The sequence below is a fragment of the Apium graveolens genome, chromosome 5, assembly GCF_009905375.1.
Source record: "Apium graveolens cultivar Ventura chromosome 5, ASM990537v1, whole genome shotgun sequence".
Lineage (NCBI taxonomy): Eukaryota > Viridiplantae > Streptophyta > Magnoliopsida > Apiales > Apiaceae > Apium > Apium graveolens.
Window position 1 is genome coordinate 49,586,225 of NC_133651.1, and position 15,288 is coordinate 49,601,512.

The following is a 15,288-nucleotide window of genomic DNA, read 5'->3' on the forward strand; positions in this document are numbered from 1 at the left end:
AACGCACATCATCTGAGTTTCTGGTATGTTTCTAGTTAGCATTGGCTCATATTTTTTGTTTATCAAACTAAGGATTGGGATATAGTTACTTACTAATTATATTATAAACCTTCTTGTGCTTTTTATTAAGATATATCATGATGAAGCAGTACAAAGAAGAAAGTTAAGTGTTTATCCACATCGCATGGCTCGAAAAGGTTATGCCAATCTCGAGAATGAATGGGTGAGTAATAGTGACACGACATTCTTACTTTTCGATTACACAATAATTTTCCACACATGTTTATACTATTTCTAAGCTCACCATCTACATGTGAATTTAGTATCAATCACATCCAGATGAAGAGAAAGTAGATCGTTCATCAACCTGGGTCCTAGCAAGGCAGGACGAAGATGGTAACTATTTAAGTGATGATGTCCGGAAAAAAGCTGAAGAAATTGTAAGTTATTGATTTGTATTCTACTTCAAAATATTCATTATCTCATGCTTTGTTTTAAACCTTTTACCCTAAACTCCTACCGAACTTAGAATTCAAAGCTCAGACTGTGATAATAATTAAAGTACTCTAAATGTTGCAGGGAAAGCTGAAAGCAGAGGTTAAGGAAGGAAAACTGAAAGTGGAAGGTGTTGATGATGTCTTAACACTTGCGCTTGGAAAGCCTGAGCATGGAGGAAGGGTCCGTGGACAAGGAGTTCATGTAAAGCAGTCAATTTACTTTGATCTTCCAAGGCAGAAGAAAGCTAGGACAATGGATGAAAAAATACAGGAAGGGATTAAAAGGTTCATGGCGGAGGAGACTCCGCGGATTATTAAAGAGAGAGATGCCTTTTGGGCTGCAGAAATGGAAAAACTCAGGGCAGAGATATTGAAGAAGCCCGTAGAACAAGATGCTACTCCAAAGCACACTTCTCAACAAGCAAGCTGTCACTCTGACGGCGGGGTTGCTGTGGATATTGGTGTCAAGAATAAGGATACACCTCGAACTGCAAGGAAGTTATTTCCACTTCAAGTGGAGGGAGGTGTTCAGAAAATCAAAATGATTGATAATTTATTTGTTGATTTTGGGGCGGAACTTAAGGAGGCTGGGAAGCCAGCTCGTGAGGATGAAAGATGAAATACTGTTGTTGAGAAGAAGACTTCTGAGGAAGTGAAAGTGAATGCTCCAGATACTTATGTTTTCAAATTGGCTATTGGATCGCTCAACAACATTGTTGCTTGTGTGACGATTGATGAAGTAATCAATCTCGATGGAGGAGAGCAGACAATCCATGGTGTACGACTGGGAGAAGAGAATGCAAGAGTCTCAATCACTGAAGTCATTCAAGATGATGCTAGGATTCCCTTTCCTATCGGTGATGAAATTCTAACTGTGGAACAAGCTATAGGAACTTTTATCGCATGGCCGAGAAATTTGATAGTGGCAGGAACAAATACCGCTTCCAATATTTTGGCGGCTCCAAAGGTGAGAATGTTGTTTTATCAATATGATTTTTTTTAGTATGTTTTTTACTAATATTTTTCACGTGTCTTTTCTGCAGAAATCCAAGATCAAGAAAACAAAGAAGACATATAAACTACTTAAACATGTTGAACCAGAGCTTACTGTTGAGATGGGTGCAAATTACCCATTTGCACTCAATCATTTGTGGACATGGGCAAAGGTTGCCTTGGCTCATGGAGAGAAGGTTTCTTTTACGCTATTCAAAGAAGCATTTGGCTCTACAAAGAAGCATGTCATCTACTTATCAGATTTTTATGCAGTTTGCACTGGAGGTGAAATGTCGGGGTCTGTCATTTGCCTCTTTATTCAGTAAGTTTTTTCATTAACTTTTTTTTCATATATAGTCCCGTGATTAAACTCACAATATTTACTAACTATTGTAAATTTTATATGTAGCTCCTTAAATGAGCATGTCAAAAAATAGAAGATGACCAACATGATAAGGTTTGTAGATCCCAGCATCATTGGTGCCATCAGATGTGGCACTGCACTACAGAGATCACGTGCACTCGCTGCACAATTTAAGCATGCGAAGAAAGGGAAGTACTTTCTCATGCCTTACAATGATGTGTAAGTTTTAATACTATAGCTAACTTTTCGGACAATGTGAGATAATTTTTAGTTTTATACACGATCATATGTCTTGCTCTTTTTAGTTGATTTGTCGTGAGATAAGAGTTCAAATAGTAAGGTTAAATATGTTTATTGATCTTGCAATTTTGAACATTTTTATGACTTGCTCAATTTAGGTGTTTTTTGGTGGATTTCATATAAATTTTAATATGATGATGTTTATGCTATTTCGGTTACCAGTCTAAATAAGTCATAATCACAACTTTGAGTTCAAGGACTAGGGATATTCAAATATCTTCATGAAGAGAATAACCGGAAATATCTCAATATTTACTACACAAAAAAATCAAGAATAAGTGTATCTTCGAGACAGAAGTAGGTAAACATACATATAAGGGTACAATTGGATAGATCTAACAATAAGAAATACAATAGAAAATTCAAAAAATAATATTTAAAAAATAACTAATTTACGACCCTTGACCTTGAAAAAGCTCAAGAACCTCAAAAATATTTGTAATAATATGGATACACGTATCTAGGATCAAAGTCTATAACACATTAAAATAGTCACCAAAAATTTTTCATGGGTGGGGTTGAAGGGATGCCTTTATTAAGCTATAAAGTCGGTAAAACACTCCATAAACTAGGCTCACTCGTGACCAAATATATATATTTTAGTAAATTTTGAAGCAAGTGGCCCAGATGTTTTTAATGTGATACAACCAAACAAAACTACTTTGAAAGTATGTAGAAACAAGGTGAAGTGCACAAAGTTAAATTTAAAATTAGGCCAACACACTTGAAATTGAGCAGAAATTAAGCACTAAAACCGTAAAACACAAAATTAAATTATGTTTAATCACAAAAAATGTTTAGAGGCCAAATCGAATTATTGTTTTTAAAACAAAGTATAAAAGGCTAAATTTTTAAAACAAAAGAAACACTATTATGTAGTTATTTACTTTGACAAGTTTGATTTCTTATTATTTTAGTGTACCAAGTAAGAATTTTTAAAATTTATTGAGTTATATGTTGTGTGGTTAATTAGGAATTGTGTCTATTAGTAGTAAGCAAAATTAAGAATTTATATTATGTAATTTTAATACATTATATTAGTTAGAGGTGCACTTTTCTCAATATGTGATCACTCTACAAGTGCATGCGACCCAAGCTATGCCATGAGAGACAAGAATTAATTTACAAAACTCACAATTAGCTACATAATTAATCTATCAAAGGGGTCAACTTAAAAGCGAAATAGATCACCTCTATTGGTTTATCTTCTTCATTACAAAAACACCAACACATGAGAGCTTCATTAAAGGAAAATGGTTATTGCTCATTTGTATAGTTATTTGGCATAAGAAATTGCATTGGTTTTAAAGTGTAGTATACTGGAGGATTATATTAATAATAGAATTTATTTGTCGAATATTTGTTCTATTTTATTTGCTTAGACTTTGAGTTGTACAATTTTGAGTTCAAGGACTTAAAATAATGATATACAAGTATCTTTATCAAAAAATAACTTGCAATATCTCAATATACACTAAACAGATAAATGGAGAACAAGTGTATCTTTTAGATAAAATTAAGTAAATTTACATATAAGTGTTTAACTTGATAGATGTAAAAATAACAAATAACAACATAAAATATACAATGTTCAAGCAAAATACATAATTTCTCACCCTAGACTTTACAAAGCACCTAAAAAAGATAGCTAATTGCACGGGTATCTACAATTGAAATAAAAAACATATTAAAATAGTCCCCTAAAAATCTACTAGGAAGGGGTCCAAGGAGTAAAACACTTCATAAACTAGGCCTGAACAAGCGTATTAATAGATGTTGATAAAATGTGGGTATTTTTTAAAATTTTGAAAACCAAGTTTCCCAAATGCTTTAAAAATGATGAATAATTTGAAAGGTATGTGTTTCTCAAGTGGCACACATGCTTGAAAATTTAGCACAAAAATCTTTAAAGTGAAAGTAAATTAAGTTCAATCATAAAAATGTATAGAGACCAAATAGATTTGACTTTTTTTCTTTACCTAATAATCAAAAGCAGAAATATTTGAAATAAAAGAAGCACTACTAGAGACTTTTTACTTTTAGGAAACTTTTTAGGACTATACTTAATATTATAACATTGGAATAAGTTATGTTTAAACTAGAAATTTTGCACTATTTAAATTTTTTTACATAGTTTTCTAATCAAAATAAATAAAATATAATTGATGGGTTAGGATAAATAATTTTGGGAAGAAAGATGGTCTGTTATTGGTAGACGACAACCAAGATATTAATATTTTTTCATTTTATATAAGTATAATTTTATAATATTTTTTGAATTTTTTTCTGTTTGAAGAGTTTTATATTAAAAAAATTTATAGCAAAATAAATCAAATATCTAGTACAAAAGAATTAATATAACAAATTTCTTATTTTTGGATATATGATAATACTTTTCTAATAATTCATGTTTAGATTATAATTTATTCATTCTTTATTAGTTGTTATGGGAATTCATACAAGAAAGAAGGTTTGCTAAAGGATTTGGGAAGAAAGTAGGCTTGCGTTTGTACGGATGACAAATAAGATAATAAAATTTGCCTACTTTAATTTTTAAATTTGAACACATATATGTTTATCTGCACCGTAAATATAGTTTTATAAATCATATTTTAAATTTCTTTTTATAATATAATTTTTCACCGGGAAAAAAAGATGTGAAGATTTAGTTCATCCCTAATAGGCTGTGAATGAGACCACACAAACCGTCAACATTATATTTGTTAAAAAAAATAGCTAGATTATAAAAAAAAATGTGTGTGAAATATAGCATGATAATTGGCTAAGTCAAAAATTGGTAGTAGACTTGTCAATGGAGCGGACGATCTCATGCGGTCTAACCCGAGCCTTAATAGATAGATATGAATTGTATAAAAAGAAAACCGATACGATAATACTCCGATATGATAAAGATCTGATCCATGAAGAAGCGGATATGAATTTTCACTCATCTGATCCGATAAAGACCGAATCCGAAATAGTACACTTATATAATTATAAATATAGATGTATATATATACTATATTAATATATATAATATATTAATATATATACTTTAATAAATAAATATAATTAATTTTATATTTATCAATGTTAATTATATTAAATTAGTACATATGTATTAACTATAATAATTCAATATAATTAATTTTATATGAATCAATATGAATTATATTAATTTTATAATTAATTTAACTTTTATCTCATCATATTAAAATTTGTTGTACACACCAGGTGTCATCATATTTTAATGTGTATCATGTGTGTCAGAAACTATTTTCATACATAATATTTTATTCCCAATTTTTTTATTTTAATTTTTAAAATTGACACATATAATTATTTTCAGATATTTATCCAATTAAATTATTTTATTTTTATTTATTTATTTCATAATTATTTTGAACTTGACTCTTTTCACATATTTTAATTTTTTTCCACAATATCTCTGATTATAAAATAGCTTTTTTTGTTTAAATTTTTATAATTATTAAACCGTATTAAATTAATATTATTTATGTGAAAAAACTTAAATAATCTAGAGTTCGATCCGATAATCCGAGATCCTAATGAATTTGGATATGGATTATGTTCTTAAAAATCCGAAAGCAATCTGATCTGAATCCGATCCAACAAATTTAAATGGATATGGATATGGATCTAGTAAAATTTGATCCAAATCCGACGCGTTGACAAGCCTAATTGGCAATACTCACTATAAGAAAAATGTCATTATCGACCGACCAAATGTTACTAAAATTGATTTGTGAAATATTGACATAAGCGAGCGATTTTATCGGCCAAATAGTTGGTAAGTTTTTCTTGATTAAAATCGACTGAACATTGTCGGAAATGACTTTTTAAGCTCCCTTTTTGGTCAAGGACTAAATTCAACTACAATGCAAAGAGGTATATCTGACAAACACTATCTAACATTATATGTCGTAGGTTGTTAAAATCGACCGCATATTACTAACCAGCTTATAACCGACCACATAAATCGATGCTAATAATACATAACTTGCACATCTATTACAGATAGGCATCTTTAATGACCAAATACTAATTGCTTGTTAGTTTTTAAACTGACCAATCGAGGTTCATCAATTTTAAAATTTTGGGCGGAATAATTTCTTTTTTCCAAAATCAAATTGAACACCAAAAGTATTGAACAAGCCAAAACCTCGATCACTTATAATATTTGGGTGGGAGAGTTTTTTATGAAAACTAAATATCAATGCAAAGTTGAGTTTTATAATTATCTTTTGATAGTTCAATTAAATGTATTTTAATAAATATTTAGTACTTCACCAAATCTTTTGGATAACAGTCTTTGATTATGAGTAATTTAGTTTTGAATATTTTTGTATTATAACTTTATTGTTTAAAGGAAATAAAATTTCTGTCATATGACGTATTGGTATATGTAATGGTCACCCATATAATTCCTCTTATTTGTTTTCATAAAATATATGTAAACACCCATAGCCTTAGAATATAGACCCTAAACCTACTTAAAACCAAAAGTCTTGTTTCTTTAAGTTTCTATAAGCTTAAAAAAAGTAAAGGAATAGGTTTTTCCCATATTTATGTTCATTGACTTTATGTAGACACCTATAGCCCTTGAATATGTACCTAAACTTACCTTAAAACCAATGCAATAGTCTCGTTTTATTAAGTTCTTATGTAGAAGTTAAGCACAAAATAAGTAAAGGACTAGGTTAGAGAAGATTAAAAGAGACAAAGTTAATTTATAAAATAATTTTTAATAAAAAATAAAGAACTAACTAATGAAACAAACCCTATACGGTAGAACATAGCTAGAGTAGGTTGTGTATAACTTTAACTTTATCTATGTGCTTTGTCCTTGAGTGTTGTACTGGATTTTCAGTGATGGTAATTGCACTTGTGTTATCACAGAAAATAGGAATCCTCTCAACTTGCAAACCATAGTCTAGCAATTGATTTTTCATCCATAATATTTGTGCACAACAACTACCAGCAGCAATATATTCAGCTTCAGCTGTAGAAGTAGAAACTGAATTTTGCTTTTTACAACCAGGACACAAGCTTGTTTCCTAGAAATTGACAGGTTCCTGTTGTACTTTTTTTATCAATTCTACAACCTGCATAATCTGCATCTGAATAACCAGTTAGATCAAAACCACAATCTCTATGGTACCAAATGCCAAGTTTTGGTGTTCCCTTGAGATATCTGAAAATTCTCTTAATAGCTCTAAGTGAGATTCTCTAGGATCAGCCATACACTACACCAGAAACTGAATCAGACAACACCTATTACACAATGGTGGCCAATAAAACTGTTGTCTCAAAAAATCAGACAACGATTAATTGGTAGTTGACCTAAAAACCTTGTATCATTCTGTTTCACACAATGGTGATTCAACTTATTCGAAATTGTTGTCTAAATGGTGCCCCTGTGCTCCAATGAGACAATGGTTGTATTTATCCTCATTGTGTGACATCTATTGGCACAAGTGTTGTTTAGGTCACAATAAACCGGTGTGCTTTCTATGGTTTTACACAATGGGTTTTAAGGACTGTTGTGCAACTTAGACAACGGTTTTCCGGTACCAATGTGTTATTTATTTGAGACAATAGTGCAGAAAAACTAATGTTAGAAACAAAGCATAATAGACAATAGTTTATCACCCCTGTTGAGTAAAAGAGTTTCAGACAATGGTGTCTTACTCGTTGTCTGAATCACCTGCATTAGAAAATATGTTACAACAACTTTTATGAAAAACCGTTGTCTAATTTTCAGAGGGTTTTAAAAAAATTGCCTAAAACATAAATCTTTAGATAAAAAGCAAACCAAATGCTTTAAGAACATTGTCAAATAAATGCTTCCAACAAGTTGTCAAACCAGATGTACAAAAAACTTCTCAACCTAACTGAAAGGTACAAATTACATATAACAATTCTTGGATAAAAATCAAACCAAATCCTTCAAGAACAATGCCAAAACAAATCTTACAATAAACTGTCCAACCAAATTTGATTTAGTACAAATTATAAGCAAAGGGGATAACATAGGCACTTATAGGCAACATCTGATCAGTTGATATAATTATGGAAGTTGAATCATCTCTTCTTCCTCCCGCATGTAACTTCTATTTTCTTCCTCGACTTCATCAACAGTTGGGAACATGGTGACATCTACCTCATTTTCAAGTTCAATTTCTACGGATCCCTCATTTTCATCGTCACTTTGATCATCGAACTTGTTTGGTAATTTTAATACAACTGACCAGAATTTTTCAAGAGGGTCGTCAATGTAACAAACTTGCTTGACATGTTTACCTAACACAAAAGGGTCGTTCAGAAAACCTAACTTGTGTAAATTAACAACTGTGTATCCTAAATCATCTATCTTAACCCCTTTGTTCATATCTACCCAATTGCACCGAAAGATAGGGACTCGAAAATGGTTATAGTCCAACTCCCAAATACTTGTGATTACTCCATAAAATGTATGTGAAATATGCTCAATGTTCTTATCCTTATCCTGCACGAGCATTGTATCAGCATGAACACAAACACCGCTGCATTGAACTTGTCGCGTATCATCACGATCTTTTGTGCTGTAGGTAACACCATTGACTTTGTAGCCACTGAATGTAGGGACATACTTGTTAGGCCCTTCTGCAAGCCACATTACCTCCTTAGATACCATACTTTTCACATCAAGCAATTCTGACGAAATCTGTCCAAAAAATAAAATACTAAAGCAATTAGACATTTACTTGATTTCTTTAAATTAGAAAAAAATTATTGTCTAGCTATTACCTTCTTTTGAAACCAATTAGGGAATGTTTCATTTTGCTTGTTCTTAAGCCATTCTTCATCATTTTCATGTAATGGATATCTTGCCACCAAGAAGGCCATATGTTCACTGTGAGTAAATCAATTTCAGCTTTTGTTGAAAAAAATCATAAAATCATGGAACAAAAAACAGATGTATTTATTACTGAAAAATCAGAAATCTAAATAAAGAAACTTACTTGAAATATGGGGTCAATTCATTACTGTTTTGAAGAAGACACAGATGTGCTTGGTGCAAATCCTTGATGCTCGGCTTTATCATTGTTGCACCAGATAAGGGTCTGTATTTCTCCTTATTCTTATCCCTTCCCGGTAACCCAACTGTTGGTTCTTCAAAATTAACTAAACACTCAACCGCCTCTTCTGCAATATAGGCCTCAGCGATGCAACCTTCCGGATGAGCCCTGTTTCGAACATATCCCTTGAACGTCTTCATATATCTCTCGAAAGGATACATCCAACGTAGGAAGATAGGACCACAAAGCTCAACTTCTCTTACAAGATGAACTGAGAGATGGATCATTACATCAAACAAGGAAGGGGGGAAGTGCTTTTCTAGCTGGCATAAGGTCTCCACCAATTGAGACTGCATTTTTTCTAATTTATCGACCTCAATGATTTTACTACAAATTGCCTTGAAAAAAAGGCAAAACCTGATAATAGTGCACCTGACTTGTTTTTGAAGTACTGACCGAAGTGCGATGGGGAGCAAGTGATGCAACATTGTGTGACAGTCGTGAGATTTCATTCCAACAAGTCGCAGAGTGTCCATTGATACTATACCCTTAAGGTTCGAACAAAAACCATCAGGTAACTTCATGCCAATCAAGGACGAGCAGACAATCTTTTTTTCTTTATGCAATAAGTTCCAAGATGCCATCGGTAACTTCTCTTTTTTTCCAGAATTTTTTGGTCTCAGCTCCATTCTTATTCCCATTTCAGCCATATCAATACGAACAGATTCTCTATCTTTTGTCTTCCCGGGAATATTTAGCAATGTACCGGTTAAAGCCTCGCATATATTTTTTTCTATATGCATCACATCGAGAGTATGGCGAACTGGCAAAAACTTCCAGTACTCAAGCTGAAAAAATATAGACATCTTTTTCCAAATTGGTCGAGGTTCCCCTTTTTTCCACCGAGGTTGGTTTTGTGTCTTACCATAAACATGGTCCGCTAGTGGTAGTACCCTTTCTAACACCTCCTCTCCAGTTAAAGGAATAGGTTCTGATAACTTCTTCATGGTGTTATCAAAGGCTGATTTTTGCCTTCGATATGGATGATTTCTGGGCAGCCATCTACGATGTCTCATAACCACCGTCTTTTTGTAAGTAGCCAACCTGGTAGCTTTTGTTTTATCAACACAAACTACACAAGCATTATATCCTTTAATGATATTACCCGACAAGTTTCCTAAGGCTGGATAATCACTAATTGTCCACAATAAAATTCCTCTTAGTATGAAAGACTCTTTCTTAAATGCATCATAAACTTGTTTCCCATGCCACAATTTCTGCAAATCTTCTATAAGTGGTTGAAGGTATACATCAATATCATTTCCAGGCTGATTTGGTCCGGATATCAATAGACTTAGCATAATGTACTTTCTCTTCATACAAAGCCAAGGTGGGAGGTTGTAAATTGAAAGCAACACAGGCCATGTTGAGTGATCACTTCCTGGTCCATGGAAAGGATTAAATCCATCGGAGGATAAAGCTAACCGAAGGTTCCTAGCCTCTGCAGCAAACTCAGGCCACCTTTGATCGACATCCTTCCATGTCTTTGAGTCAGCCGGATGTCTAATTTTACCATCATTTTGTCGCTCGGTTTTATGCCAAGTCATGTCCTTCGCAATCTGAGCTGTATTGAACAAATTTCTCAATCTTGGTATCAATGGAAAGTACCACAGAACCTTAGCAGGGATCCCTTCCAATTCTTCTCCTTTCTTGTTTAACTTCCATCTAGATTCCCCACATATTCGGCAAATCGTCTCATCTTCGTCCCTCTCACCGCGGTATAAGAGACAATCATTCGGACACACATGTATTTTTTCATAATCCATGCCTAAAGTATATAAAGTTTTCTTGGCTTCACCAAAAGATGAAGGCATACTGTTGCCTTCCGGAAGCATTGATGCAAGCAAAAGAAGGACATCGGAAAAGCATTTATCAGAAATACCATGTTTTGCTTTTAAATTATACAACTTGACTAAAGCTCTCATTTTTGTAAAACTCTCGCATCCAGGATAAAGTGGTTCATTTTCACCTTGAACATGATTCATAAAATCAGAAGAATCTAACGAAATATCCTCATCATCGATAATATCCTGCCCCATTCTCATGTTTGTAGGATCAACGGATGATTCCTGTTCAGAAACTACATGACTCTGTACATAATTTGACTCTCCATGCCATATCCAACACGTATAGGTTTGATCAATACCATATTGATAAAGATGATCCTTAACAGTCTGAGCATTCCAAGATTTACTATGAGCGCATCTTAAGCATGGACAACTAATTTTATTTTGTTTAAACCCATTCAGAAATGCAAAATTTAACAATTCATCCACTCCAAGTTTAAATTCTTGTGTTCTTCTATCTGCTTTCAACCAAGATCTATCCATTTTTACTCAACCAAGTTTAAACCCATTCTTTTGCTCAAATTCCACAAACATATATTTCCATTAAACTCGATATGGACCCTTATTAAAATTCTCCAAATAGATATGAACCCTAATTTCAAGTTCTCCAAATCGATATAAACACCAAATCCCCAAATTGATATGAATTCAGCAGAAACTTACCTGAGTTCAGCAAAGTGAAGTTCCCCTGGATTACTTCAGACATCAAAGAACTGAGACAAATATATGGTTAAGAAATGGTGTATGAAGGAGACAGTAAAAGAGGCATAATAAAACATAGATACTTCAGACAGACAATGATCACGTATAATAATGCTAGTCAAACTACTTTATTGCTAGTCAAAATTATTTACACTTTCCCCCTCTTTCCCCAGTGTTCCCACTTATATTTTTTTGAAAAAAATAGAAATTTTCTTAAAGTAAAAGAATTTCGTTTCTTGGTTTATTTAAAACTCAGGACAATCATTTCAACAATATTGCATTGTAAAAAAATGTAAACACAATGGTTTGTAGCATAGTTTATTTAAAATCTTGGACAACGGTTTCAACAATTTATCATTGTAGTAACACCTACAAACAAGTGTTTTTTCAATAAACCATTGTCGTATTATATTAACTTTTTCGACAAACACAAGGACTATAAATGATTTTGTAGGCTTCGAAGACATGCAACAAGAGGAACAATTGACATGTTAAAACTTATATTATTAAATATATATTTAAATATCACTAATTGTTTATGAAATAAATTACAAGTGTCTTCTTTTAATTTGTTACATTGTAATCATATACTATATGTGCATTCAGTGGTTACTTTCGAACTATATAGTCGATAACTCTATATAAAAAATTCGGGATTTGTTAAGTTTTTAAATAGACACTATATCCGTTACAAAAGCAAAACGAGTCATTTTAATGTCGACAAATTTGAATATTTCGCCTTTAATTTTTGTTAATTTTTGTTTGATCTAGGGTTATAGGGTTTAGGGTTTAGGGTTTAGGGTTTGGTGGAATAATTTTTTCTTACATAAGACAACGGTTTTTGCAATTTCCCATTGTAAGAACTTGTAAATTATTGTGTCGTCCTTATCATGTCGTGTATTCAAAATCCAAACAGAAATACTAAATTATCGTGGTGTGTTAAAAATTATCGGATGTAGCTTATATAAACAACTTTTTAGATACACTTAATTTATACATGACTTCGTTTACTTACTAATTCATTGCCTTTTTCTAATTTTTGGAAAATTACCTTCGGGCATGATACTCAAGATTTCTGGTATGTTATGAAATATTCCCTAAATTTTGCCAACATACCAGGAGAATATTTCATAACACACCAGGATTCTTGAGTATCATGCCCGAAAGTAATTTTCCAAAAATTAGAAAAAGGCAATGAATTAGTAAGTAAACGAGGTCATGTATAAATTAAGTATATCTAAAAGCTGTTTATATAAGCTACACCCGACAATTTTTAACTCAACACGATAATTTAGTATTTGAGTTTGGATTTTGAGTACACAACATGATAAGGACGACACAATAAGGTACACGACACGAGATACACAACTGAGAAAATTCAAAATTATGAATTAATTAATATCGAAATTATTTAGAAAAAAAATCAAAATGTTACTTCAAAATTTTCCCAATCGTAGATTAAGGATAGATTTAATAGTAACCGTTGTTTAAAAAATATTTAATATTCTCTTCTTTTCAATTAATTTCTAAAAATTATGAATAATTCACTCATCAATCAATTAAAATACACCGTTGGTTTGGTAAAATACTAACAATCCAAGCCGTTGGTTTATTCCCCAAAATTATTTCACTTCCCCCTCTTTTCATTTTCATTCCCCCCTTTTGTTCCCCCCTTTGTGATTTCTCTTTTCTTACCCGATAATACTTTATTCCCCTCTTTTATTTCTCTTCCATTTTCTTTTCTCAATTTCTAATCGAAGCAAATCTAAGAAAGGTACTTGCATGTTTTAATCTGTTCAGTTCTTGGTTGTTGTTGCATGTTACTTGATTAAGCTTGTTCTGTTCAGTTCTTGTTTGCTCTTGCTTGTTCTTCATTGGTTATGTTCAGTTCTTGCTTGTTCTTGATTTGTAATGTTTTTACTTGTTTGTTTTGATTCTTATGCTCTTCTTTTCATTTTCATTCCCCCCTTTTGTTCCCCCCTTTGTGATTTCTCTTTTCTTACCCGATAACACTTCATTCCCCTCCTATTTCTCTTCCATTTTCTTTTCTCAATTTCTAATCGAAGCAAATCTAAGAAAGGTACTTGCATGTTTTAATCTGTTCAGTTCTTGCTTGTTGTTGCATGTTACTTGATTAAGCTTGTTATGTTCAGTTCTTGTTTGCTCTTGCTTGTTCTTTATTGGTTATGTTCAATTCTTGCTTGTTCTTGATTTGTAATGTTTTTACTTGTTTGTTTTGATTCTTATGCTCTTCTGCTGTGATTCTTTTATATTTTGGTTCGATTCTTGTGAAACCCTCGTATGTTATGTAGTTCTTGTTGGATTTTTATAAAACTCTCATATGACTTGTTTCTTTGGTATTTTTTTAATTGTTGTTACTCGCTACTGATTTAAATGGTTCACTTTGATGATGTCTTGGTTAGTTATTAGATTTTGTTTCTCATTAAACCCACATTATTAGAGATTTTTTGCTGGTTAGATTTTGTTTCTCATAAAACCCATATAATTTCTTAGCTTGGCAAATCCTTCTTTATAATGGTTTGTGGTACACAGATTATGGCTCCTCCAAAGAAGAAGACACAAGCTTCTCATAAAAAAGCAAAGTCTTCTCCAAACAGAACATCGATGAGAGTTGTGAAGGCTATAAGGAAAACACAATCATTGAACAAAGTTAACCCCTCTTGTTCTTCTCCTATATCTGTCAAGAAGAATCCGATATCTGAAAATTTAAAGAAGAAGTTGTCAAAGAAGAAAAAACAAGTGGATTCTAAGAAAAAGCAAGTGGATTCTAAGAAAAATCCAGAAATACCGGAAGGACTAAAACTATTGAAACGTGGTTGTGTCACGAAGCACAGAATTCTGAGACGGAAGATAATGAATCAAAAGCTTACTGTGACCTTCAATGCAAAAGGGGAGCCGTATGGTGATGAAGCTGGAGAGATGCAGTCGTACATTGGAGTTTTGGCAAGGACCAAAGTCCCCATTTGGCATGATAGTTGGAAGCAAGTTCCTGAGCAGACAAAGAATAAAATTTGGGACTGTGTGCAGGTATAGTAAATTGTCTACACACACATGCCTATCTTTCTCTTTGATATTGGTTTTTTTCTTTTCTTTCTATAGATTTTGTTCATTCGTTAACTTGCATATTTGAATTTTTTTGTTTCTTATGTACGTAGATGGCCTTTATTGTACCTCCGACAGCAAGGAAACTGGTATGGGAATCCGCTTGTCAAAAGTGGAGAGAGTTCAAATCCCGGCTCACGACAGAGTACATCCTTCCACACCGGAATCAACCAGAAAAGCTCACTTTTCCTCCGGTTGACTACACGTTCATAGAAAAGTCGCACTGGGAGATGTTTGTTGCTGATCGTCTCGGAGATGATTTTAAGGTAAACTTTTTATTATTTTTATTTATTTATCAATTTCAATAATTGGATAGGTAT

General features: G+C 32.5%; 1 protein-coding gene across 1 annotated transcript; it reads right to left on the reverse strand.

Annotated features, from left to right (window-relative positions):
* Positions 1-8,245: 8,245 nt before the first annotated feature.
* LOC141660049 (uncharacterized) lies at positions 8,246-11,626 on the reverse strand. The gene is made up of 3 exons (XM_074467010.1): positions 9,180-11,626; positions 8,965-9,070; positions 8,246-8,881 (listed from the first exon to the last, which is right to left on the reverse strand). Exons 1-3 carry the CDS (start codon positions 11,624-11,626, stop codon positions 8,246-8,248), a joined length of 3,189 nt encoding a protein of 1,062 aa, XP_074323111.1.
* Positions 11,627-15,288: the final 3,662 nt, after the last annotated feature.

Coding starts and splice junctions, on each gene's coding strand:
- LOC141660049 (XM_074467010.1), bottom strand. CDS start 11,626: ATGGATAGATCTTGGTTGAAAGCAGATAGAAGAACACAAGAATTTAAA. Junction 9,071..9,179: donor GAATTGACCCCATATTTCAA/GTAAGTTTCTTT, acceptor ATTTACTCACAG/TGAACATATGGCCTTCTTGG. Junction 8,882..8,964: donor CTAATTGGTTTCAAAAGAAG/GTAATAGCTAGA, acceptor TTTTTTGGACAG/ATTTCGTCAGAATTGCTTGA.